The 24,730-nt window shown below is 48.8% G+C and overlaps 1 protein-coding gene across 2 annotated transcripts in view; it reads right to left on the bottom strand.

The window, feature by feature from the left end:
• Positions 1-24,730, bottom strand: part of LOC100216809 (putative glycosyl transferase family protein) — a 74,989-nt gene that overhangs the window by 12,984 nt on the left and 37,275 nt on the right. For both annotated transcript variants that reach the window (XM_020546976.3, NM_001348664.1), the window contains exons 28-40: positions 22,328-22,425; positions 22,149-22,239; positions 21,911-22,071; positions 21,720-21,829; positions 14,539-14,670; positions 14,300-14,368; positions 14,032-14,209; positions 9,776-9,896; positions 5,594-5,713; positions 1,538-1,662; positions 1,375-1,455; positions 1,116-1,228; positions 593-645 (exon numbers count right to left, since the gene is read on the bottom strand). In XM_020546976.3, the coding sequence (XP_020402565.1) occupies positions 593-645; positions 1,116-1,228; positions 1,375-1,455; positions 1,538-1,662; positions 5,594-5,713; positions 9,776-9,896; positions 14,032-14,209; positions 14,300-14,368; positions 14,539-14,670; positions 21,720-21,829; positions 21,911-22,071; positions 22,149-22,239; positions 22,328-22,425 (1,452 nt within the window). The remainder of the gene's footprint in view (positions 1-592; positions 646-1,115; positions 1,229-1,374; positions 1,456-1,537; positions 1,663-5,593; positions 5,714-9,775; positions 9,897-14,031; positions 14,210-14,299; positions 14,369-14,538; positions 14,671-21,719; positions 21,830-21,910; positions 22,072-22,148; positions 22,240-22,327; positions 22,426-24,730) is intronic.

Below are 24,730 nucleotides of genomic sequence, written 5' to 3'. Positions count from 1 at the left end.
ATCCTTTGACTTTGCCTTCCTCTTCGGATCCTTGAATGGATAAAGTGAAACCTCCTACCTACTTTCTCCTCCAACATCCATGATTGAAGGCCGGCATGAGCAGATAGCCGGCACGGCCGCACGGGCAGGTTGATGGCCGGTGGGGCGAGCGAACTGCCGGCAGATGGCTGTTGGCGGCACCGGTAGGACCTAGCAGCAAGAGTGGGCGACTAATGGCGGCAAGGGAAAGTGGAGAGGTTATGGTCGCATAAGGCACATCTAAGACCCATCCAAGCCCACCATTACGACAAGGCGTTGGTGCGGCATCACCTAGAGCCTGTCTAGTAGCCCAGGCGTCGTCTAAGGCAACCAGGCAGGCGCCTAACTCAAACTAAAAAAGGCGACGGGACCTGGCATCCATACCCAGCCACCTGGACGCCTAGTTGGCGCCTACGCAACGCCGTGACAACCATGCCTACTAAGCTAAATAACCATGTGTATTTTGGAATCTTTGAGGAAATTCCCATTTGTAAACCATAATGAGTGCAAATGCACAGTGCATAGTATCCCTCTGTCTTGTGGTTATGCAGTAACATATCACATAAATATTAACCTGGATATATTCATGGTGTGTGATGTTCCCTTGGCGCAAAGTCGAATTGAACCCTGCAGAATGATTAACAATTAAAATGTTGAAGGTATGAGTCTCAGGTATGAAGAAAGTGACTCAAACAAGTGGTAAGTCTGGTCCAAGTCAATAGTTTAAATGTGTGATACCTTTTGGCTATTTCATAAAAATAATCTATCCAGAACATTTGAATAACAAGGCAATTTTTAGTAACATCAACAGGCCACTCCTAAGCACACAAAAGGATGAAATACAAATTCCTAATTCCTAAACAGAAAGAAAAAGAAGATAAGGGGCAGAAGAAATGGTGTTTTGCAAGGAAAATCTCCCAGTTCTATGCCATTAGTATTTTCAAATTCTAACTGTTTCTTAGAACTGAAAAATATCAGTTTTAAGCAACAAAGACAATCTACACATCCATGAGTGTGTCCAAGGTTGCCAACAACCACTTCTAACACCAAGCCAAACTCATAATGAAACACCACTGTAAAGAATACAATCTACCCACCGGCATATATATCTTCGCTTATATTAATCACTCGAGACGCCTTGCTAATGCCACCTCGGGTTATGTGAAATATCCGATCAAAAACATCAGGATGTCCATAGTGCATTCGAACTCTGAACAAGGATAGTATACCACCAGAAGTTAGCTCAGTTCTAAATTATTGTCAAATATATCATAATAAAATGACTGCAGTATAAGAGAGTGCAACAGAACATGTTCCCTATAGCATGCTACCATATGGTTGGTAAAATTTACTCACTTGAGGTAAGCAAGAACACGTTGCCCCAAAGTAACAAAACTAGTCTCCTGTTTCGACATAAATGACGCCAGCGAAGAGACACTATTAAAGATTACAGGTCAATACAGAAAAATTAAATATAATCAAGCAAAGAGATAACGAATGAGATTAGTTAAATAATAACCTCCCCGTGAATACATGCTCCCTCACACCTAGGATTGTGGGCTTCCGTATGCCATGTTTTCCATGAGCATTATGAAATTCTTCAAGTAAATTTCTCATTTTCATTGCTTCCTCCAAGTAGTTATCCTACATGGGAACTTTGTCAGTTAAGGTAGCACAGGGACATCTCAAACTTTTCAAACGTCATTCTGAAATAAATATGTACTTTCTGACAAGTACACAGTTCAGAATCATCCATGTGCTCATACATACTTTGTCTGGACCAGATAATATGAGCACAATACATTAAGTGAACGTTGAGGTGGATATCGCATTTCTTATCCGCTTGAGGAAGTTAGGACTGGTTTGGTTTGAAGCCCCAAGAGGCCAAGCCCAAAATCAGTCCATGCTAAAATTGGAACAAAAAAATAGCATGGTTGACGATAAAGCAAAATTTTGGCCAGACAAAATCAGGCCAACAGTTTAGTTGCCTGAGTATTTCCCAGCTCTTGAATAGGAAACTGGGCAGACAACTAGATTTTTTTTCTCAAATACGCAAGAGAGCTGTGTATCATTGCATTAAGAAGAAAAGCTCGATACAAACGGCCTCCAACCCCAGGCAAAAGAGGCCGAAGAGGAAACCAAAAGAAAGGCTAAAGAAACTAACAAACAAGAGAAGGCCTGACCAACACCAACTACACTAAAACTTCCTAAGAAATCCCGTGTTCAAGAGCTACAATTTTTATACTATAATCAAGCAAAGAGCTAGCGATACAGGGGCACCGCACCTCCCTGATCTGGTTTCCAATAACCAAGCATTTATCAAAGGTCGAAGCATTCAAGATAATTTCCTGCTGGTTCAACAGTTGGCTAGGTCCCTGCACAGAAGCAAGCAGCCCCATGTGTTGCTCAAGCTAGACATGACCAAAGCCTTTGATTCCGTCTCCTAGTCTTTTTTTATGGAAATCATGCAACACCTGGGCTTTGGCAGGAGGTGGTGTAATCTCATCAGCTTACTCCTCTCCACCTTCGAGTACTTAGGCAAGGGGACCCGCTCTCACCCATGCTTTTTATTCTCGTCATGGATGTCCTTAACTCCTTGGTTTATGCCGCCAGCCAAGAGAACCTATTGCAGCCTATACTTGGAGGTCTCAGTTTACATCGTATATCTTTATATGCTGATGACATGGTCCTCTTTGTGAGACCAACACGCAGTGATCTGCACATGGTCAAGGGGATTTTAGATTGTTTCAGTCATGTTTCCGGCCTCCAATGCAACCTGCTTAAGAGCGCTGCAGCACCCATCCAATGTTCTGAGGAGGATATTGCCTTGGTGTCTGGTGAACTTTCTTGTACAGTCTCTAATTTTCCATGCACTTACCTGGGTCTCCCACTCACCCTTCGCAAACCACCGAAAGCTGTGCTCCTGCCCCTTGTGGACAAGGTGGCGGCCAAGCTTCCTGGGTGGAAGGTGCCACTTTTAAATCGTGCTGGCAGATTGATAATGGTTAAAGTTGTATTGACCACCACTGTTCTTAAGGCGTCGCCTAGGCGACACCTAGGCGTCCAGGCGGTGGTCTAACGCCTAGGCGCCGCCTAGGCGTCCAGGCGGTGGTCCAACGCCTTGGACCGCCTTACCGCTTTAAAAACCATGTTGACCACAACTCTTATCCATTTAATGGCTGCTTTGGACTTGCCGAGATGGATGATCAGAGCAATTGATAAGCTAAGAAGAGGTTTTCTGTGCAAGGGTCAAGAGCAAGCTCGTGGGGGATGCTGTCTAGTATCCTGGACGAATGTGCAGCGACCCCTTCGGTATGGAGGCCTAGTGGTGCTTGACTTGGAACGTTTAGGGTGGTCCCTGCGCATCCGGTGGTTATGGTTACAAAAGACAGACACTTCTAGACCTTGGGCTGGACTGTCAGTCATGGTCCCCATGAAGGCTCGTGCACTCTTCGATATGCCAGTGTATACCACGGTTGGGAAGGGGAGATCCATGAAATTTTGGACTGACCGCTGGATCCAAGGTAAAACACTAGCTGAATTGGCGTCTAACCTCTTCAAGGCGGTAAAGCGGCGTACAGTGAGCCAGGCACTTGCTAACAGGAGTTGGGTGAATGATATTCAAGGAGCACTAACAGTTCAGGTCATTACTGATTATCTGCTCGTCTGGGATTTGATTGATGGACTGGAGCTGCAGCCCAACACCCCGGACCAACACCACTGGAAGCTCTCCTCCACTAGTTCTTATAGCTGTAGCTCGGCTTACAACTCTGTTTACAGGGACCATCAATTTTACTCCCTGCAAGCGGGTCTGGAAGAGCTGGGCACCTCCGAACTGCAAGTTTTTCATTTGGTTGGCTTTAAATAATAAATGTTGGACTTCAGACCGTCTAGCAAAGCGGGGTTTGCCACATCAGCCGGCTTGCCCCTTCTGCAACCAAACGGAAGAATCCATCAATCACCTCCTCTCCGCTTGTGTGCTCTCCAGGGAGGTTTGGACTTGGATTTTGAGGGAGCCAAGGCTGGACAAAAACAAGCCACCCAGCCCTTCTAGCAGTTTCCATACTTGGTGGAATAAGGCTGCTGAATCTCTCGACTGCTCTCCAGGGAGGTTTGGACTTGGATTTTGAGGGAGCCCAGGCTGGACAAAAAACAAGCCACCCAGCCCTTCTAACAGTTTCCATACTTGGTGGAGTAAGGCTGCTGAATCTCTCGACGAAGATCTGAGAAAAGGTTTCAATACCTTGGTCATCTTGGTCACCTGAATTTTGTGGAAACACAGGAACGCCTGCGTCTTTTTTTTTTTCGAAAGCGCAGTAGAGCAGTGCATCATTTTATTAGAGAAGAAAGGGTCCAAAATGGACCAAGGTACAGAGCCCTCTGAACAGGCAAAATAAAAACACCCACACACACTACAGCCTCCCCCCAACAAATTAGGCCATGTGTATATTAAGCGCGACCTCTAGGCCTAAACTCTCAAGATGTTTAGCTCCAGCCTTAATCCAACACCCCATCTCATCAACAAAAACGCATCTGATAGTGCCCAGTGAAGGGTTCTCTCCATTGAAGACTGCCTTGTTGCGGTGAATCCATAAACACCAAGCCCCAAAAATGATGACGATGTTCATACCCTTTCTCTTGCTTTTATGAATCCTCTTACTTTCCGCCACCAATAGGCAAAGGAGATCTCATCTCCAGACGAAGAGAGATTACCAAAACCCAAGGGAAAAAGAATGGTATGCCAAAACTGTCTTGCAAAGACGCACGTACACAATAGATGTTGGATGGTTTCTTGCGATTGATCACATAAAAGACAAGACTCCGTGTGGTCCAGACCTCTCCTTTCCAGGCGGTTCTTTCTAAGGTGGCTGCCAAAGGTCACATGTGGTGTCTTAGCCGGGGCTGCAGGTCTGCAAAGACTCCTCTTGAGGAGGGAGCCCCCTTAGCTGCTAGCTAGTGGGTCGTGGTGTCTTGTTCGTTGTTTTCAGAGTGAGTTGGTGTCTTGTATTTGGTGTTCGGGGAGTTTTCCTCCCTGTGTACTTGGTTTTTTTATCCTCCTTAATGAAATGACACGCAGTTCTCCTGCGTCGTTCGAAAAAAAAGAGCTAGATTTTAAACCCAAACCAAACAGAGGCCAAATTTGCGGGACATGGCCAAAATTTGTCTTGGCTTACTGGGGGCATAAATCAAACACATGTCTTGATCCTCACACCATCACTTTGAATCTAAACTGCCCACATTACATGTGGATGACATTAACATTAGCACCTAAATATGTCTTTGCTTTACAGGTTTCAGACATGATAAACATAAGGTAAAAAGTATATTAGCATTCTTCATGGGAGATTATGGGAAATTTTACTGAGCATGAACAGATCCTAAGACGTCCTTGTTAATATCACCATTAAGAAAGTTCAAAAGAAATAAGGTTGCTAAATCCACATTCTACCACCTTAGAAGAAATCACACAAAATAGTTTGTGAAAATACAGTAAACTACATTTTGTGTGGAGGCGAAGCTACCAATGGGAAGGTTACTTTAGCATGTGTGTGTGAGGGGGCAGGGGGTGTTAAACCTGATTCATATCGATCGTCTGAACTGCATCTCCTCGAGTGAAGATTATGGCATGGTTTTGGTTCTCAGGTTTGCCTTCACCAAGCTTGGGGTTCCCAGGCAATTTAATGCAGTATATTTCCTATTTATATAACAGGACGGCAAAATAAAGAGCAAGATGTTAAGGCAAGGCAATATCAATAAAAAATGTATTATGTGTGGCTAGATAACAGCAAATAAACAGTCGCACATTTATTTGAAGTTCAATATATGCATCAGCCTACTTGCAACATAAGTTTGAGAGTAAACAGTAATCCAAGCTACATTATCTTTTTCTGATTTTAAAAGTTCAAAATTTACATGAAGAGGACTTTAATGAAATTTTGAGTTGTCCACCTAAAAAATTGTCTCAGCTTGTTGCATTCTACTCAGCAACGCTTTTGCAAAAATAAGGATGAAATGGTTGGTATATACTATATGGCAGTGAGTTGAGGGCATATAGAACCAGTATGGCGGTAGCCGGGTGGTTACCGTCAACCAATTGTGCTGGTATGGACTGCTAATGATTACAGAAGACCAAATCAAACTGTTATTGTGACGAAAACATGGGTATGCAGAACACAATAAAAATTTATTAAGCACAACAGACCAGAAAATAGCAATAAGCAGTGGGACAAGGTTTGAAAATCTTGAGTGATCATAGAGCATTTGTATTTCTAGCAGCAGTGGGAATTGCTCACTACCTTGTTGAAAGTTTCCTAAGATAACATCTTATTCACTGTTAGAACCTCGTTTAGGTTTTGGGGTTAGCCTCCTATAATTACCTTCATACCCTGTGCAATGGACCAGGCCCAACATCACTTAGTTTATTAATACAAGTCCCAACCCTGAGTTAAGGTCGGAGTTTCTCACATGGTATACAGATATGTTCCTCTATCTTCTCCATCCCTCCCTTCCCCTGCAAGCCGGCCCACAAGCCTCTCCCCTGGCCGCCGCCCTCCCTTCCCCTCCCCTACAGCCACCAGCCGCCAGGCCCTCTTCCCTGGCCGCCGCCCTCTCTTCCCCTGCTCCGCCAAGGATCCCACCCCGACCCCAGCCAGCTCGCCACCTCGGCCCTAGGGCTGGGCACAAGTTCCGCCGCGGTCCTAGGCGCAGACCTGACCACCGCCACCCGCATTGTCACCGCGGCCTTCTCCGTTGGAGAGTGCGCCTTCCTTGCCATGGGTGGGGCCCCCTACATCGCCGAACTTGGGCCCTCCCCGGCGCCTCCCATGCTGCCTTCGCTGCCCAGTGTTCCCCACCGGGTTTCCCCGCCCACCACCCCACTCTCGCCACTCCCTCGTGGACCGACATCGTCACATCCTCGTCGGCTCCTCCCCCTGCCTCCTCCGCGTTGGTTGCAGCTATCGCCACCATCTAGGCGGTTGTCGCCGCCTCCTAGGAGCGCGAGCGTGCTGCGACCCTTGCTCTGGAGCAACAGAGCGCCATTGGCGCCACCTTGACAACTCAAATGGCCGCTGCGTAGCGCCTCCTCAGTCGCGGTCAGACCCCAACCCCTCGGTCGCTCACTCGCTCCTGAGGCTCCCCACACCTCCGAACTCGACACCGACACCATCACCGCCCTCCACGCTCAGGCCGTCGGGGTTCACAACATTCAGTACCTCATGTTTGTTGTGTTGGACCAGGCGTCCTCTCACTACCCTCGTTGGCGCGCTCAGGTGATCCTCACACTCTGGTTGTTCGCTCTCGCCGACCACGTCCTCGACGACGCCGTCGCCCTGGTGTCCCCATCTTGGTACCATATGGATAGCATGGTCCTCTCGTGGCTCAACAGCACCATCACCGTCGAGCTCTAGGACATCGTCCGCGACCAGAAGGGCACCGCTTACCAGGCGTGGATCGCACTCGAGGAGCAGTTCCTCTGGAACCGGGAAGCTCGCGCGCTCGACCTCGACGCGTAGTTCCACTTGTTCTCTTAGGGGACCTCTCCGTGAGTGAGTACTGTCGCCAGATGAAGGGCATGGCGGACTCCCTCCTCGACCTCGGTGAGCCCGTCGTCGACCGTACATTGATGTTGAACCTTCTGTGTGGCCTCAACCCCGCTACGGCCACCTGAAGGCTCTCATCAAGAGGTATGTGCCCTTCCCCACCTTCCACGTCGTCCACAACAAGCTTCTCCACAAGGAGCTCATCATGGAGACTGAGAGAACCGCTACCGCCCCGACCCTCTACAGCGTGCCTATCAGTGGTCAGGCGTCTTCAAGGGGCCAGGCCCCTGGCCCTTCGTCGACCGAGGCTCCTACCCATCCTCCCCCCGTCATGCCTATGACACCTCATCCCCCCGCTGTGCCTACAGCCCCTCATCCGGCACCCACCGCCGATAGAGGTCACCTGCAAGGGCGGCCACGGGAGTGATGGCTCCACCCGCTGTGGTCCCTCCTGTCGGGACCATCTCCAAGTGGTCGTCATTCTACAACCCCTAGAGCGGGGCCATCTCCATGTGACCGGGCCATGCCCCGGGTGCCTCCCTGCCTTGTCCTCCTACGTCGGCCCTCCTCACGGCGTGCCTCCGACGACTCTGGCTCCGCCCCGCCTCCGGGGACCCCAACTACGACACCCTTGTCTCCAATGGCTAAAGGGTGGGACTCAACATCCCTCGTCGCTGCCTTCAACACCATGGCGATGACACCACCACCCCCTCCTACTAGGTGGTTGACTCCGATGCATCCTACCACACCACCTCCACCGCAGGCTCGTTATCTCGCTCCCATCCCCCCATTCCTCCCATCCCTCGATCGTCGTTGGGAACGGTTCCAGGCAGTTGTGGTTTATGCTCGGGATTGCGAGCGTGCCATGGCCATCGCCTGTGAGCACAAGCACCACGTGGTTGATGCCCTGACCTCTCAGATGGCTGAAGTTAAGAGGCTTCTCCTCGGCCGCGACGTTGTGCCCTCCCCGTGGCTCCAGGGACTAACCCTACCTCTGGGCTCAGTGCCACTGACATCGCCACCCTTCATGCTTAGGTTGCTAGAGTCCAGAACATTCGGTCGTTCGTATCCGTTGTCCTTGACCCAACTTCCACCCATTATGCTCGCTGGCGTGTCAAGTGCTCCTCACGCTCCAGCGCAACATCCTCAACGACCATGTCCTCGTCAACCCCGTCTCCCCGCTACCCCCATCATAGGTCCAGATGGGCATCCTCTTGTGTCTCATCGGCACGCTCACCGTCAACGTCAAGCTACAGGACATCGTCCGCGAGGGGGGGGCTCGACAGGCCTAGTTCGCCCTGGAGGCCCGGTTCTTTGGCAACAGGGAGGCCCACGCCCTCCACCTCAACGCATCGTTCCACCTCTTCTCCTAGGGGGACCTCTCCGTCAGCGAAAACTGCCGACGAATGAAGGGCATAACGGACTCCCTCCGCTATCTCGGCAAGCTCGTGCCTAACCCGCACACTCGTGCTGAACTGCCTGAAGGCCCTCATCAAGCGGAACTCTGTCGTTCCCCACCTTCTATGACGTCCGCAACGAGCTTCTCCTCGAGGAGCTCAGCATGGATGTAGAGTCCCCTGCCTTCGCCACGACACTCCAGCGCGTCCTCTGTTGGCAAGGCACCTCGCCTCGCGTCGACGGGGCCCTTGCATGCCCTCCTACCGTCCCCACCCCTAGAGCTCCTTGTCAGCCTCCTAGCTCTAACAGCGATCACCGGTTGTTGCGGCAGTCCGGTGTGGCCGTTGTTCTACAACCCCTAGACCGGGGCCATCTCCATGTGGCGTAGACCGACCACGGGTACCTCTCCGCCACAACCTTCACCATCGGCTCTCCTGGCGACGCAACCCTACGATGTCCCACCGCCCTCAGCGCCACCACTCCCCTACCTAACACCGGCTGAGCCTCTCCTCCCGCTAACGGGTTTCCCTACGTTGTCTGCTTGAGGCTAGGAACAAGTGGAGCTAGCATCAATATGATTAGTAAGTGGTAAAAGAAAGGTAGAGCATCAATATGCAATTATTACTAGGTACATGATTGACCACCAAGCCAAGAAAACACATGCTACATAAATTTTCACCTATTGGTCCGAAACATAAATCATCAAGACTTGATGTGAATGGTAGATTGACAGTGTCGTAATTGATTTTAAGTAGGCAAGATAAATGCACGGTGACATTGGCAAAAAAATATTAATAAACTTAAGAAAATATACTGACTTGGTCTTTGCCATGAACATCAGCCTTCACAAGCTTGGAATAATACTCTCTTGTTGTAGCCTTACCATCCCTTGATATGATTTCCTCTTCGTGTATGAAAGCAACCCGAAGAGCCTCATTTCTACAAATTATATAACAAAAATAGGTTAGCATTGCTCAAATCAAACGACAAGGCATTTCACAAGAATTTTGCAAGACACAAATCATTCCCACACAAATCAAGTTTCACGTGTTCTAAATAGAACCTTAGAGCATCTCGACCAGTCAAACATGCTCACCCCTAGTGAGGAAAAATTGTTGTTTGGGAGATTCCAGGTGCTCCAGCAGTCCCAAGAGAAAAATACATCTCCCAACGAAAGGAAAAAATCTAAGCCCTCAATAACCAACCTGTCATCTCTCAAAGGAAGGGGAGACCACCTCTCACTCTTTTTTTCGAACACGCAGGAGAGCTGCGTATCATTGAATTAAGAAAAGAAGGGTCTAAAAATAGACCAAATGCAAACACAACAAAGAAAAGAAATAAAGAAAGTAAAAGAAGAAAAAATAAATAGGGCCATCCAGCCCCAGCAGAACAAGACCACCTAAAAAGGGCACCACATCCAGCCCCAGACTCAAAAAACACCCTTCCTTTATGAAGCTAGCCACTGAACTCTCTACTAGATCCCTAAAGGACACCTGGAATGGGAGCTGTAATAAGGGCAAGGTGTTTGGCCCCTGCAAACTTCCATATAGTAATTTCTTCTTCAGCTCTTCTAATAGCACCCTCCAGACTGGGTTTTACTCTGTCAAAAACGCACCCATTTCTATGGTTCCAGAGAGTCCAAAGCCCAAGGGTAATCAAGGAATTGAGCCCTTTTTTAGCAATCCCCTGCAGCTGCTCACTGATTCTGCTCCACCATTCCATCGTTTTAGCTTCTCCCACCTTAGGAGCAAAGGCAGACAGGTTGACCTGTCCCAGCAGCTGAAACCAAAAGCTCCTAGCAAAGACACAACCCGTCAAAATGTGGTCTATGGTTTCTTGATCTTGGTCACACAGAACACATTTGTCAGGATGGCTTAAGCCTCTCTTCTGCAGACGGTCTGCTGTCCAGCATCTTCCAAGATCAGCAAGCCATAAAAAGAATTTACATTTGGGAGGGGACCAAGTTTTCCAAATTAATTCCCAATACTGAGCCATGGTCGACCCGATGAAGAGGCCATCATAAGCTGCTTTAGCTGAATAATTTCCATCAGTAGCGAACCTGAAAATATGCTTGTCCTCCCTGTCTGGATGAAGCTAGATATTTTGAAGTTCATCCCAAAGATCAAGGAGGTCGGCAAAGACACCTACTGTCAAGGCCCCTTTAATATCATATAACCATTTTCTGTTTGTCAAGGCCTCAAGCACAGTTCTGTTGTTCCTAATCTTTTTTGGCATAGCTACAAGCAGTCGAGGAGCAATGTCTTCAATATTCTTTCCATGGACCCACCGGTCTTGCCAAAATAAGGTTGAAGACCCATTCCCAAATGTCAGTGAGCAGGAAAGTGTAGAAAAAGGCCTTTATTTTATTGGATATCTGCATAGGCAGTGAGGACCAAGGCTTATCCAAATCCGTTTTGCTCAGCCACAACCATCTCATTCTTAAGGCCCATCCTAGTTCTTTGAAACTAGAGATCCCAAGTCCGTCGATTTCAAGAGGTCTACAAACTCTTCCCCAAGCCACTAAACAATGTCCTCCTCTGACATATTTCCTTCCACGCCAAAGAAATCATTTTCTGGTCTTGTCAATAGCTTTGAGCGAGCCTGTGGGTATGTCGACTGCCATGGCTAAATAGATACTCAATCCACTGTTTTGTTGAAGGGTGCTTCAACTGCAACTTCTGCCACTACAGTAGCTGTCCACCTTGAACTGCAGCAACCACAAACCCCCTTGCTCTGCCTCACCACAGCTCTCCTCCACCGCTTCCTCTACACGATGTTGATGGGCTTGAGCTTAGCCACCACCAAATGAGCTTGTGCCACCACGAATGGAACTTGAGGCGCAACAAATCAGGTCTAGCCATCACAAATCTAGAGATGAATCAAGTTCAGCACCCTCTACTCTAAGGAGTTAAAGCAACAAAGGATGAGAGGAGCAGGCCACCGCATTGGTAAGGGAAGAGGGGCAGGGACTCCGGAGAAGATATGATGGGGCACAGCCAAAGGAGAAGATGGGGGAGTATGGTGATGCTCCGCTACAAGATGAGATGAGGGGGGAGTGAGGCACCATGACAGGTGAGAATGGCACAACCCTAGTGTAGAAGCAGATAGGAATGAGAGAGAAGTGTCGAGACAAAAGCGATGGTGAGGAAAAACAAAAGGCGGACTCACAAACAAGCAGGTCCCATATGTCATTAAGAGATATTGAGGTGCCTTCTTATTCTGCTACAGCACAATACTACCAAACCCTGAAAAGTTTATTGTACCTTATCCAAAAAAAATACTTTTTTGGGGTCAAGTTTTTCTCCTACTAGAGATGCTCGTAAAGGTGTCAAGCAAAAAATCAAGATCGGAAAATTGTAAGACTCAAGATTCTGAGGCATGTGACCAAGAAAAGTCATGTATATTTGTTAGACTGCTATCACTATGAGTGTGGTTGTTGTGGGTATCACTATATAGGCCTAGAGTCCAGTCCGTATGGCCTATTAGGCTAGGGTAGAACCCTAGGCAGGTGCCTATATATTTGTAACCCTCACTCAATGAATTGTAATTTTAGTTTTCTACCTCCAATATGGTTGTAAGGCCCATAATATCAGCTTGTATATTCCACCATCTTGGCAACTGATTCCTAATTATCCTCTCATCGCCAAGTTAGTGACATGGTAAAAGAGCAAGGTTAGGGTTAGGGTTTCCTAATTTTTGGCTACCCGTCTCTCCTGTCACTAGGATTTCCATGAAATAAATCCACTTGTAAGGATGCTAGTTCCACTTGTTTCTGGTCACTAGGTCGACTCCGAACTCGTTAAAATGGACTATAATGGCATACCATTTAAGTTAATTTGCTAGCCTCAAAACACTATCAGGTACCCGTTTCAAAGTAGAAAAGTCAGTAGGGATACTTTGTGAGTAGTTAATTAGCTGACCCCAAAACATTATTGGGGTACAGTGGAAAACCAATTCAGAGCAGTGTTCATGAAGTAAATCCACTTGAGTGAGTGATCATACTGATCGTCGCTCCATCCCTGGTTATTGTATTTTTCATGGTTTCTCACCTACTGCATGGAAATCCAAGCAAGTTGTTGTATCTCGATCTAGAACAGAGGCCAAATTTCGAGCCCGTGGCCTCATGCTACTACTACTACTGCAGAGATTATCTGGCTAAGATGATTATTAGCTGATCTTGGTCTCTCTTGTGACACTCAACATCTTTGTGACAACATTGGAGTCATACAAATTGCAACTGATCTAGTAAAGTATCAACTTACAAAGCGCATTGGTGTTGATGTCTTCTTTACTCGGTCTTATTGTCATCAAAAACATATTGCTCTTCAATATGTGCCCTTAGAATTGCAAATGGTTGGCTTCTTCACAAAAGCTTAGACTAGAGAACAACATTGGATCAATTTGATCAAACACAATGCTCCAGATCCTCCACTTTCACCTTAAGTTTGAGGGAGGGTGTTAAGGCTTGTGAGGCCCATATTATCAACATATATATTCCACTAAGTTTTGGAGACTGGTTATCTAATCATCTTGTCATCCACAGGTTAGTGACAATTGTATCAGAAAGCCTCCTCTAACTGGTCGCCAGCCCTCTCCCTGGTCACAGCCGCCACTCCCTCCTCTCCCTGGCCGCTCGAAGGCCTCGGTGGTTAGTGTCACCCCCATCTACGCCCTTGCACCCCAGAACAACATTGTCCACTATTTAGTCGTCAATCGCTGCCAAGGGACTTCCATCCCCGATGTTCTCAGAGTTTCGGTCGTCTCAACATATGCTAGAGTTTCGCCTGCAGGGGTGTTGGACTGCTATCAATGTGTGTAATGGCTATCGATGTATTGTCCTAGAGCCCAGCCCATGTGCCCTATTAGGGTTAGGATAAAAACCTAGACAAGTGCCTATTATTTGTAACCCTCACAGTCAATTAATGTAATTTTAGTTTTCTGCCTCCTCCAACAATACTATCTAGGACTAGGAGACAACACGAATGGAAACCCCACAAAAATAATTATTTCATATTTAATCTAGTATCATCTACCAAACCATTCAGCAAACAACAAAGGAAGAAAGCAATATAACCTTTGCAGTAGGAGAGCAATATCTGCAGCCTCTTGTTTTTTTGTTTGCTTCTGTAGTCCATATATTTGGCAAGAAACAACATAAGTAAATTTTATATCTGCTTGGGCCCGTGCATCAGGAGATAACTCATAGCCTTGAGTGTCAATATATTCTGCTGCAGAATTTCCATCTTCAATACCTGATAGAGCAGCAAGGATTAAGATATATATATATATATAGGACAAGTGCTGATTGCTGAAGTAACAAATATCAAAAACTATATACCCACCCCCAAGGCATCTCCTCTCCAGGTAACTTTGTAACATCAAAGCTCTTCTATAGTACATCATTCCACGCACTGCCTCAAAAAAATAAATCAAGACGCATAGCAATCAAATACAGGACAAAACGATGAAGATAACCATATCAGAATAAAAAATTTAGGCCTAGCATGTAGCATGTTTACATCATACCATTTGTTCTTCTTCAGCAATTACTGTAACCAAAAGAAATGAAAAAAAAACTCACCTGTCCTGGCCAAAGTTTGGCCACGATAAGATACCCAAAACCGGAGTTCCATGGTGTCACTTGGACTTTCTTTAAAATCATCTTCTGATGATTCACCACAGCCAATTCGTTCTAAGAAGTTAGCCCACTCATCTGCAAGATAAGAATCCATTACATGTGAAACCATAGGGTTCTTTTGTTTTTGTGTGAAGTTGAAGTTGTTTGCAATGGTCTTCTTAGGATGTTTAGGGTTTATGTATAGACCCCTATTGTAATGGGCCTTGGCACACCTAACTCTATTATTAATGCACTCCCAACCCTGGTTAGGGTTAGGGTTTCCGACTAATCCAACATGGTATCCAGCTACGTTTAGGGGATGACGCTGTTTGACACTGTTTGCAGAGAGAAGTTTGAAATATGGGATGGGATAGGGGATCTACTGGAGATAGCCTAATGAAAGCACTTTACAGAATTTCAACATGAGAAATATTCAAGAAAAAGGGAACAAAATTCATGCACAAGGAACAGAGCGCTTTTCTCTGAAAAGGAGGTGTTCCGCTAGACTTCACACGTGTGAGCAACTGGAGGCACAGATGTGGCAACCTCAAAACCAACTAAACAATCAAGCAACACCATAATAACATTGTTTCATCAATGTTCTAAAGGCGGTAAGGCAAGGTGTAGCGACCAACACCTAGGAATTGATAAGGAGAGATGAGACGACGCCATAATAGTAACCTGTTAACCAGCAAACTACTAACAGAAAGGAGGGTGAAAAGAAAAGGGAGAAGGCCTGGCCAACCCACACCACCAGCTAGCCCATGTTACTTCCCCTTATTCATCCGCCATGATGTGTGTTTCTCCATCATCCCTTATCTATCCATGATGCACCAGTGCCATCTCTCTCCAGTGCTCCATCCTCTATTGGTTCAGCCCGTTGCACCACCAGCCCACCAATCTCTACCCCTCACTGTGCTGCACAATCAGATTAGCTACAAGCTGCCGCCAAATCCTAGATCTACCAGCAGCTGCAGCTGATAGGAGGAAGTTGCCATTCTAGCTGCCAGAGCTAGCAAGGATGGGGAACATGGTAGCTTCAGGCCCAATAGTTGGCAAGGATGGGGAACATGCACATGCTAGCTTCAGACCTGTTGGTTGGTTTCCTCCCACTTCTCTATTATCCCTCCTTCCCTCTCGCTGCTTTTCGCAAGGCATCAAGGACACCGCCTTGTCCCGTAAGTGATGCCTTAAGAACACTAGCACTGCCATGCTTATGGTTTACCCCCAAACTGTAGTTTCAAAATATTGCTGGCAACATATTTCTACATAGAATCAAGTGCTAGTGAAATAGGATGTTATCAACAAGCAAGAGAAAAAAAATACAACGAAATTAAAAGCAGCCAATTTTTATACTTGTCACCATGCCAGAATAACAAAATTTAGTTAATGTGTTTCCCAACTTCTAGGTTGGATTTAGTGGCTCACCTTGTTCATGTTCGATTAAACACAGCGAGTGACACGTTCCGTTGGGACTTGTCGGCGGACGGATCCTTTAGTGTTCATTCGATGTACAAGAGGCTAATAACTAATGTCAATGTGGCGTGGCACAAAGACATTTGGAAGGCTAAGATGCCTTTGAAGATTAAAATCTTCATGTGGTATTTACATAGTGGTGTTGTACTTACCAAAGATAATTTACTCAAGCGTAATTGGAAGGGAAATGCAAAATGTTCTTTTTGTACACAGAATGAGACAATTGATCATCTTTTTTTCCACTGTCAACTTGCTAAATTTATTTGGCGTTTAGTTCGAATCAGATGTGGTGTTCGTCCACCAAACAATATTAGACATATCTTTGGTTCTTGGTTAACTGGTCTGGACAATAGAAAGAGAAGTCACTTTATTCTAGCAGCTTCGGCTATATGTTGGGCAATTTGGTTGAGCAGGAATGATGCAGTGTTTGATAATGCTCCAATAAAATCTTCTTTGCATGTGGTTTTTCGGGCTAGCATTGGCTCCGCTTCTGGGCTCAACTACAACTTAGACAGGATGATCAAGAACTAATAATCAAGGCATGCCGTAGATTGGAGGAGTTGGTGATGCAGATTTTTAGACATCATGGATGGGGATCAGCATTTAGACTTTGTCTTTAATCTCTGTAGAAAAACAGGGTTGAGGGCAATTGGCCACACCTCAATGAGAGGGGGCACCTTCTATTATATAGAGCTGGCTGGCCTGCTTTACAAGGCAGGGATAATTCCCCTGATTTATCCCTGATTTACATTTGCTATATCTAGCAACTAATCCCTGATTTACATATGCTATCTATAGCAGCTAGGATTTCATCCCTGATTTACATCTGCTATCTATAGCAGCTAGGATATCCACAGATCGCATATTCTATTGCCTAACACCCGCCCGCAGTCGCAGCGGGAGGCTCCCGGACGCAAAGACTGGATCGAAATTCTCGAAAGAGTGCTGTCAGAAGCCCTTTAGTCATGATGTCAGCGAACTAGTGAGAGGAGGGCACATGGAGAACCCGAATTTCACCAAGGGCCACCTTTTCGCGGACGAAGTGAATGTCGATCTTAATGTGCTTCGTTCGCTTGTGGTGGATGTGTAGCTCCTGGAGTAACTGTCGAAGCCAGCAGCACTCAGCCACAACGTGAGCCACAGCCCGATACTCGGCCTCGGCGCTAGAGCGGGACATCGTGGTCTGGCGCTTGGAGGTCCATGAAACTAGATTGTCGCCGAGATAGACACAGAAGCCAGAGGTGGATCGTCGAGAGTCTGGGCAGCCTGCCCAGTCAGCGTCAGAGTAGGCAGTCAGCTTGGTGACAGACCCGGTGCCAATGTGAAGACCCGAGGAGAGTCCCTGGACGAAGCGTAAGATGCGCTTGACGAGCGCACGGTGAGGCTCGCGCGGGGCGTGCATGAAGAGGCACACCTGCTGAACAGCATATGCCAGATCAGGACGAGTCAACGTCAGGTACTGGAGAGCCCCCGCTAAGCTCCTGTACTCTGATGCATCCTTCTCTGACAGTAGATCCTCGTCGGTCGCGGATAGCTTGGCGTGAGTGTCGACAGGCGTCGATGTCAAATGACACTCAGCCATTCATGCGCGCTGAAGAAGCTCAACCGCGTACTGTCGTTGGGAGAGGAAGAGACCATCGGAGGAGCGCGTGACAGCGATGCCGAGGAAGTGGTGGAGGGCGCCAAGATCCGTCATGGAAAACTCGGAGCTCAACCGAGTCATAATGCGTTGTAGGAGGGCCGACGACGAGGCGGTGAGGATGATGTCGTCGACGTACAACAGTAGGTAGGCGAGACTTGTCCCCTCTCGTAGAACGAAAAGAGACGTGTCGGAGATGGAGGCGACGAAGCCGAGGTGCCGGACGAAGGTGGCGAAGCGCTGGTACCATGCCCGCGGAGCCTGCTTCAGGCCATACAAGGACTTCTGCAGATGGCGGATGTGATCTGGAGCGCCAGGGTCGATGAAACCTGGCGGCTGTTGGCAGTAGACGGTCTCCTCGAGATGGCCGTGAAGAAAGGCGTTCTTCACGTCCAGTTGATGAATGGGCCAGGCGCGGGATGCGGCGATGCTGAGTACAGACCGTATGGTAGCCGGTTTGACAACCGGGCTGAAGGTCTCGTCGTAGTCAACGCCCTCGCGCTGGGAGAAGCCACGGACAACCTAGCGAGCCTTGGGGCGAGCAAGGGACCCATCGGCATGGAACTTGTGCCGGAAGATCCACTTCCCCGTTACGACGTTGGCTCCAGGGGCCGCGGAACAAGCTGCCAGGTGTTGTTGTCGACGAGGGCCTAATATTCATCCATCATCGCGGCACGCCAGTTGGCGTCGGCCAGCACTACGGTAGTTCATCGGAAGCGGCGACGGTGAGGATGACGTCGTGGCCGCCAGCCCCTCATAGCAGACACGAGGAATGGCACCCGTCATGGTGCGAGTGACGCGCGGCGGTGGCGGAGGCGATGAAGTCATAGGGGCTACTGGGTCAGCTGCCGGCTCGAACGTAGACGTCGTACGGGAACGACGGACGTAGACTCGTGGGAAGGGAACCACGCCGGGTCCAGGCGGGGGCACGGGACCACGCCCGCCCGGTGTCGCAGAAGGCGAGTCTTGTGAGGTTGCAACGTCTAGGGGCGGCTGCTCAACATCTGAGTGGGATGGAGCAACCACGGGCGTCGAGGATGGAGTCCCACCTGCAACAACAGTAGGACAGGGCACCGAAACCATATCGTCGTCGAGGAGGAATTCTAGGGAAGCAGAGGACGAGACGTCTGAGGTGGCTGCAAAGGGAAAGGTGGTCTCGTCGAATGTGACATGGCGAGAGATGATGATGCGACGGGTTGATAGGTCGAGACAGTGGTAACCTTTGTGTGAGCTAGGATATCCTAGGAAGATGCATGTCGTGGAGCGAGGGGCGAGCTTATGTTTAGAGGTTGCTTGCATGTTGGGGTAACAGAGAGACCCAAAAACACGCAGATGGCTATAAGTTGGTGGTTGATTATGCAGACGAGTATAGGGAATTTCATGCTGAATAGAGGAGGATGGGCGCCTATTATGGAGGTAGCAGGCTGTCAGGAGTCCCTCGGCCCAATATGTGGGTGGTAGGGAGGCATGGAATTGTTGAGTGTGCGGATGATACGTTCAGCCTTGCCATTTTGGGGAGATGTGTAGGGGCAGGAGAGGCGAAGGTGAGTGCCTTGAGCAGCGAGGAATTTGATGGTGGCAGTGTTTACGAATTCAGTGTCGTTATCAGCCTGAAAGCATTTGACGGGGAGGCTGAATTGTGTTTGGGCAGAGGCAGCAAGCTCGACTAAGTGTTGGTGGACATCAGATTTTTTTCGGAGCGGAAAAACCCAACAGTAGTGAGTGTAATCATCCAAATAGACCAAGTAATATGAAAAACCAGACAGACTATTGATGGGTGAAGTCCATACATCACAGTGAACGAGTTCAAAGGGTGCATGAGTTATGGAATGCGAAGAACTAAAAGGTAGACGCGTATGCTTGCCTAGTTGACATGAGTGACATAGGGAGTGTTGTACTTTATTACAGGAAATAACATGAAGTTTATTGAGACGCTCTAAAATGGCGGGGGCGGGGTGACCGAGACGTTGATGCCAGAGAGTTGACGATGCAGCCAGGAGAGCATGAGGTGGAGCGCCAGGTGTGGAGGCAGGCATGGTGTATAGGTCCCCGTCGCAGTTACAACGGAGAATCACGCGCTCCGTCCTGAGATCCTTCTGAGATCCTTAATAGAGAAACCATGGGCGTCAAATTCAAAGGAACAATTGTTGTCGCGAGTGAATTGACGAACGGATAACAGGTTGCGGACTATGGATGGGGCGACAAGGATATTATTAAGAGCAAAATTTGTTGTAGGTGTAGGAAGGACGGAATGACCTCTAGACATAACAGGTATACTAGTGCCATTACCTACTCTTATTGAGGAGATGGAGGGGGGAGGCGCTGAGTAAGCATACCATCCGAGGACGTCATGTGCGTAGAGGCGCCGGAGTCAACAACCCAGGGCGAGTTGCCCTGAAGTTGCATGTTTTGCAGGGCAGCGATGAGGCCTGCTGCATCCCAGGTGCTGGTGGAGGTGTTGGAGCTGCTGGAGGACGCCTGGAGTGGAGTGAAGGCGGTGTGGGCCTGCGGGGAAGACCCGAGTATACCCAGGGTGCGCCCAGCCTGGGCACCAGAACCTCCCTGGCGGCGCTGTCCAGGAGGGGTGACGCGCTCTCCAGGGGCCACACGTTCGCCAGTCCAGGGATTAAAGCCCAGGGAACACATTTGTTGGTGCTGGTGTTGCCGGAGTTGTTGGAGAAGCTACCGGAGGTGTTGTAGAAGGGTTGGTGGCCGCCCTTTTTGGTATTAGGGCGTCGCCCGCCCTGCTGGTGCTGCTGCGAACCACCAACATTAGCTAGGAGGGCAGCGGCAGCACGCGTCTTCTCGTCGTTCTGCAGCCGCAGCTCCTTGAGGAGTAGCTGATGGCGTGCGGTGGCGAGGGTGAGGGGCTGCTGTCCGGCGATGTTGTCGGCGACGCCGGAGTAGACCTCGTTAAGTCCAACCAGCAGGTTGAGGACGAGGTTGGGCTCAGATACGGGCTGCCCAACGTCGCGTAGTTCGTCGGCCTTCTCCTTCATGCGAACGCAGTAGGCGTCAATGGACAGGTCCCCCTGAGTCATCGAGTGAAACTCGTGATTCAGGAAGATGGCACGGGGAGCTTTGTTTGCCTGGAACACCTCGCCGATGGCCTTCCAAAGGGCGCTCGCCGTCTTGGTGCTGTCGGTCATGGCGAGGTTGAGGACGACGTCGGAGGTGGTGTTGTACATCCATCCGCGGACGCAGAAGTCAGCCTGTGCCCATGCCGCATCGGTGGGGCGCGAGGTGGAGAGGTGATGCAGCAGCCCAAATTTCCCACACGTGGCCTGAAACGTCGTCGACCACTTGGTGTAGTTGGAGGGTTTCAACTCCAGGGTCATGGGGACGTGGAGCTTGATGTTGATGGTGGCAAAGGGGCAGAGGACAGGAGCAGAATCAGCAGCATCGGAGATGGTGCTCATGGCGCACGGAAGGGGAAGGAGAGGGCAGGCGGCGCGGTCTGGTTAAAGCGGCGCGGCTGGAGGAGAGAAGGGGGGTGGGGCGGTGCGCTGGAAGTCGGCGCAGAGGGTTGTTGGCGGAAGGTGAGGGGGGTTGGGAAATTAGATCGATGCCTGGGTCTCTGATACCATGTAGAAAAACAGGGTTGAGGGCAATTGGCCACACCTCAATGAGAGGGGGCACCTTCTATTATATAGAGCTGGCTGGCCTGCTTTACAAGGCAGGGATAATTCCCCTGATTTATCCCTGATTTACATCTGCTATCTATAGCAGCTAGGATTTCATCCCTGATTTATATCTGCTATCTGTAGCAGCTAGGATATCCACAGATGGCATATTCTATTGCCTAACAATCTCGTTTCGCCACACTATGTTTTGCCTTTCTTTGAGTTTTCAGATAGTGTTGTTTCTATCTGAGTCTGTACTCTGTAAAATAAGATGCAGAAAGCAGCTCTCCTCCCGTGTTCCAGAAAAATATGGTGCAGAAATATAACTTTGCTTGCAGTAGACAAAACATGTGTTCATGAATAATAAAATTTGCAGATAAGGTGAAAACTAAGTATGTCAACAGTACCAGGGTATATTTTCTGAAGGTAGAAAAGTATAGAAATGCCATCTTCATTCTCAACACAAAGCTCAGACATGCTATAAAGAACTGTTTCACTGTAGTATGGGGTAAAGACACTGTTGCACATGAAAATTGGTTGTTAATAGGAACCTATTCATTTTGATAGAATGAAGATTACACGCATTAACTAATAGTACCTAAAAGGGATCATCTCAGATACAGGCTTTGCTTGTGGAATGTCCATGAATAGAGAATTAGTGAAAAATTGTAATCTTCTCCGAGCTTCAAGATTTTTTGGTATGTTGGTGGCACTGTCCTTGACAGTAAGAAGTAAGTGTAATCGCTTAAGTTGCTCTTTCTGCAGGCATAGATAGTGTCATGCTAGTAATACCACTAAAGCTAAGAAAAATTCAATTTATATTATATGACAAGTACCATTTCTGGATCCTTTGGCCACAAAATCTTAGAGAATAGGCGTCCATCATTTCTGGCTCTTAACAACAGTTGCCACGTGTCAAACTGTTCCCTGCAAGAAAAAAGAGGTTATTTGCAACAGAAACTAACTGGAACTGACAATGTTTTCCAGTACAAAGAAAAGGATTTCTACAGCTAACCTCAGATTCTGTGAAAGAAATTCATGGGTAACAACCTCATAAAGCTCAAGAAGAGCTTTAGTAACACCAGCTGCACGGCCAGCAGTCTCATCGCGTATCTAATGGAAATTCCATGTTAAATGAGTGAATTTATAACAAACCAATGAAACATAGATGGAATACAAATAATTAAACAATAAACATAGCATGATGACTAAGATATACTCTATATAAACCGCCTAAGGACTCAATGCAAGATATCATCTTTTGCTCCAGCATATTTTTTGTCTAACATCGTAATCAGAGCCTAGATAAGATTTTTTTTCTTTTGCTCCCTGGCCGCCGCCCTACCTAGACTGTCACCTCTCTGGGGCCGCCCGCCTTGAGGTCCATCTCCCCCCTCCCCCCTCATCGCCATGCCGCACGACCTGTACGCTGCTACCCTCAAGGAACGGCTCGACAACTTGATCGTCACCATCAACACCACGGAGAAGGATGCCGGCACACGCAAACGGGTGCAGGCCGCCCACCAACTCCTTGAAGAGGAGCATGTCCCTGTCGACGACCTGGAACGAGAGATCGTTGTCGGTAAATAGTTGTTGTCGTCCTCCTCAACCCTGGATGCTCCGCCAGATGCCTCCTCCTACAAGGCGATCGTCATCGTTGCCCTCCACATCCAAGCTACAACTATCCCAAACGTTTGTTAACTAATTAATATCGTTTTGAACACCTCGTCGTCCAACTACTCTCGCTGGCGTGATCTCATGTTGCTGGCCATAACACGGTACGCCATCGCCGACCACGTTGTGTCCAATGACGCCTTCCCCAACAACCCCAGTTGGAATCGCATGGACGTCGTCGTCCTCTATTGGCTCACCAACACGTTATCCCCTAATCTTAGGTCATTCAAGAACGTGGCCGCATCACGCGGCAGTTGTGGCTTGGTCTTGAGAACTATTTCCTAGGTAATCGTGAGACCCATACTCTTCACCTAGACGTTGCCTTCCGCAACTTTGTACAGGTGACCTTTCCATGAGCAAGTACGACGCAAGTTCAAAAGCATAGTCGATGCCCTGGCTGATCTAGGATATCTCGTCGACGAGTGGATCTGTCACGTCCAGGCGTTACGGCCAGACATACACTAGGCGTCGAGCACGGGATGTGCGACGCGCAGCGGCGCGGTGCGCACAGCAGGCGTCCGTGAAGAGGAAGGCAAGGAAAGTGGCTAAATTGGGAAAGAGAGATAGCTTCCTATTATTGGCTCCTAAATTAGTGGGTTGATCCCTTCCTATTATTAGCTCCTAGATTAGGGGGATGTCCCTTCCTATTATTAGTTACCAAATTAGTAGGTCCTTCCTATTATCAGCTCCTAAATTAGTGGGCTGAGGGCTATATAGTCTTGTAAACCACACATGGAGGAGGCAAGCAATAAACTATTTCCTAATCCCTCCTTTCCTCTAAAGCCTGCGGTTGAGGAGTCTATCCTCACCGGAGAAGACAGACGGCGGCTACAAGCTACGTAGCCGAGGTCCGGCCAGTCAGGGGTTCGACGCCCTTGACAACCTGGTATCACGATCTCTGCGATCCTCGCCTGCGCCACCCACTTCGCCATCATCAGCCGCCAGCCCTTCTTCACCAGGCTCCGCTACTTCCTGCGTCGCGCCTGCCATGGGGGACGACCTCAAAACCATCGTCGAGAACCTCGCCAAGGCCGTACAAACCCTCCAAGCCACCGTCGAGGCCAACGCCAAGACAATTGAAGCCCTGACCACCGAGTCGTCGTCGTCCACAAGCCACCACCAACCGCCCGACGAGCACCACAATGATCACCCGTCCAGGTTCCAGAAGATGGATGTCGTTGTGACTTGCGAGTCGTATTTCCATCAAAAGAGAACCATGCCGGAGAAGGTATCGATGGCTTCCTACAACCTCGAGGACGTGGCCAAGCTGTGGTACATCCAGCTGCATGAGGACGGATGAACACCGCGTTGGGGCCGCTTCAAGGACCTCCTCAACTTGTGGTTTGGGCCGCCCCTCCTCTCAACGCCGCTGTTTGAGCTCGCCGAGTGCCGGCGCTCCGGGACCGTGGAGTACTCGAACCGCTTCCAGGCCCTCCTTCCTCTCGTGGGTCGGCTTGATGAGATCTGGCGCATCAAGCTGTACACTGGCGATCTGCTTCCGCCGCTGAGCCAGGGGTCCGCATCCACAACCCGGAGTCACTCATGGTGGTGATGAGCCTGGCGTGCTAGGTTAAATTGATGGAGATCACCAGGCCAGCACCGACTCCAGCTCGCCCAGCCCTGCGCGGTCTTCTTCCGGCCCTCGACGCGGGCAACCAGCGGTGGCAGACCCCGAAGTAACAGGCGAAGGGGCGTCGTCTTGGGCTTTGTTTTAACTGTGACGAGAAATACTCCCATGGCCACA

This window comes from Zea mays, chromosome 1, assembly GCF_902167145.1.
Source record: "Zea mays cultivar B73 chromosome 1, Zm-B73-REFERENCE-NAM-5.0, whole genome shotgun sequence".
NCBI lineage: Eukaryota > Viridiplantae > Streptophyta > Magnoliopsida > Poales > Poaceae > Zea > Zea mays.
This window is presented reverse-complemented; position numbering and strand designations above follow the sequence as displayed.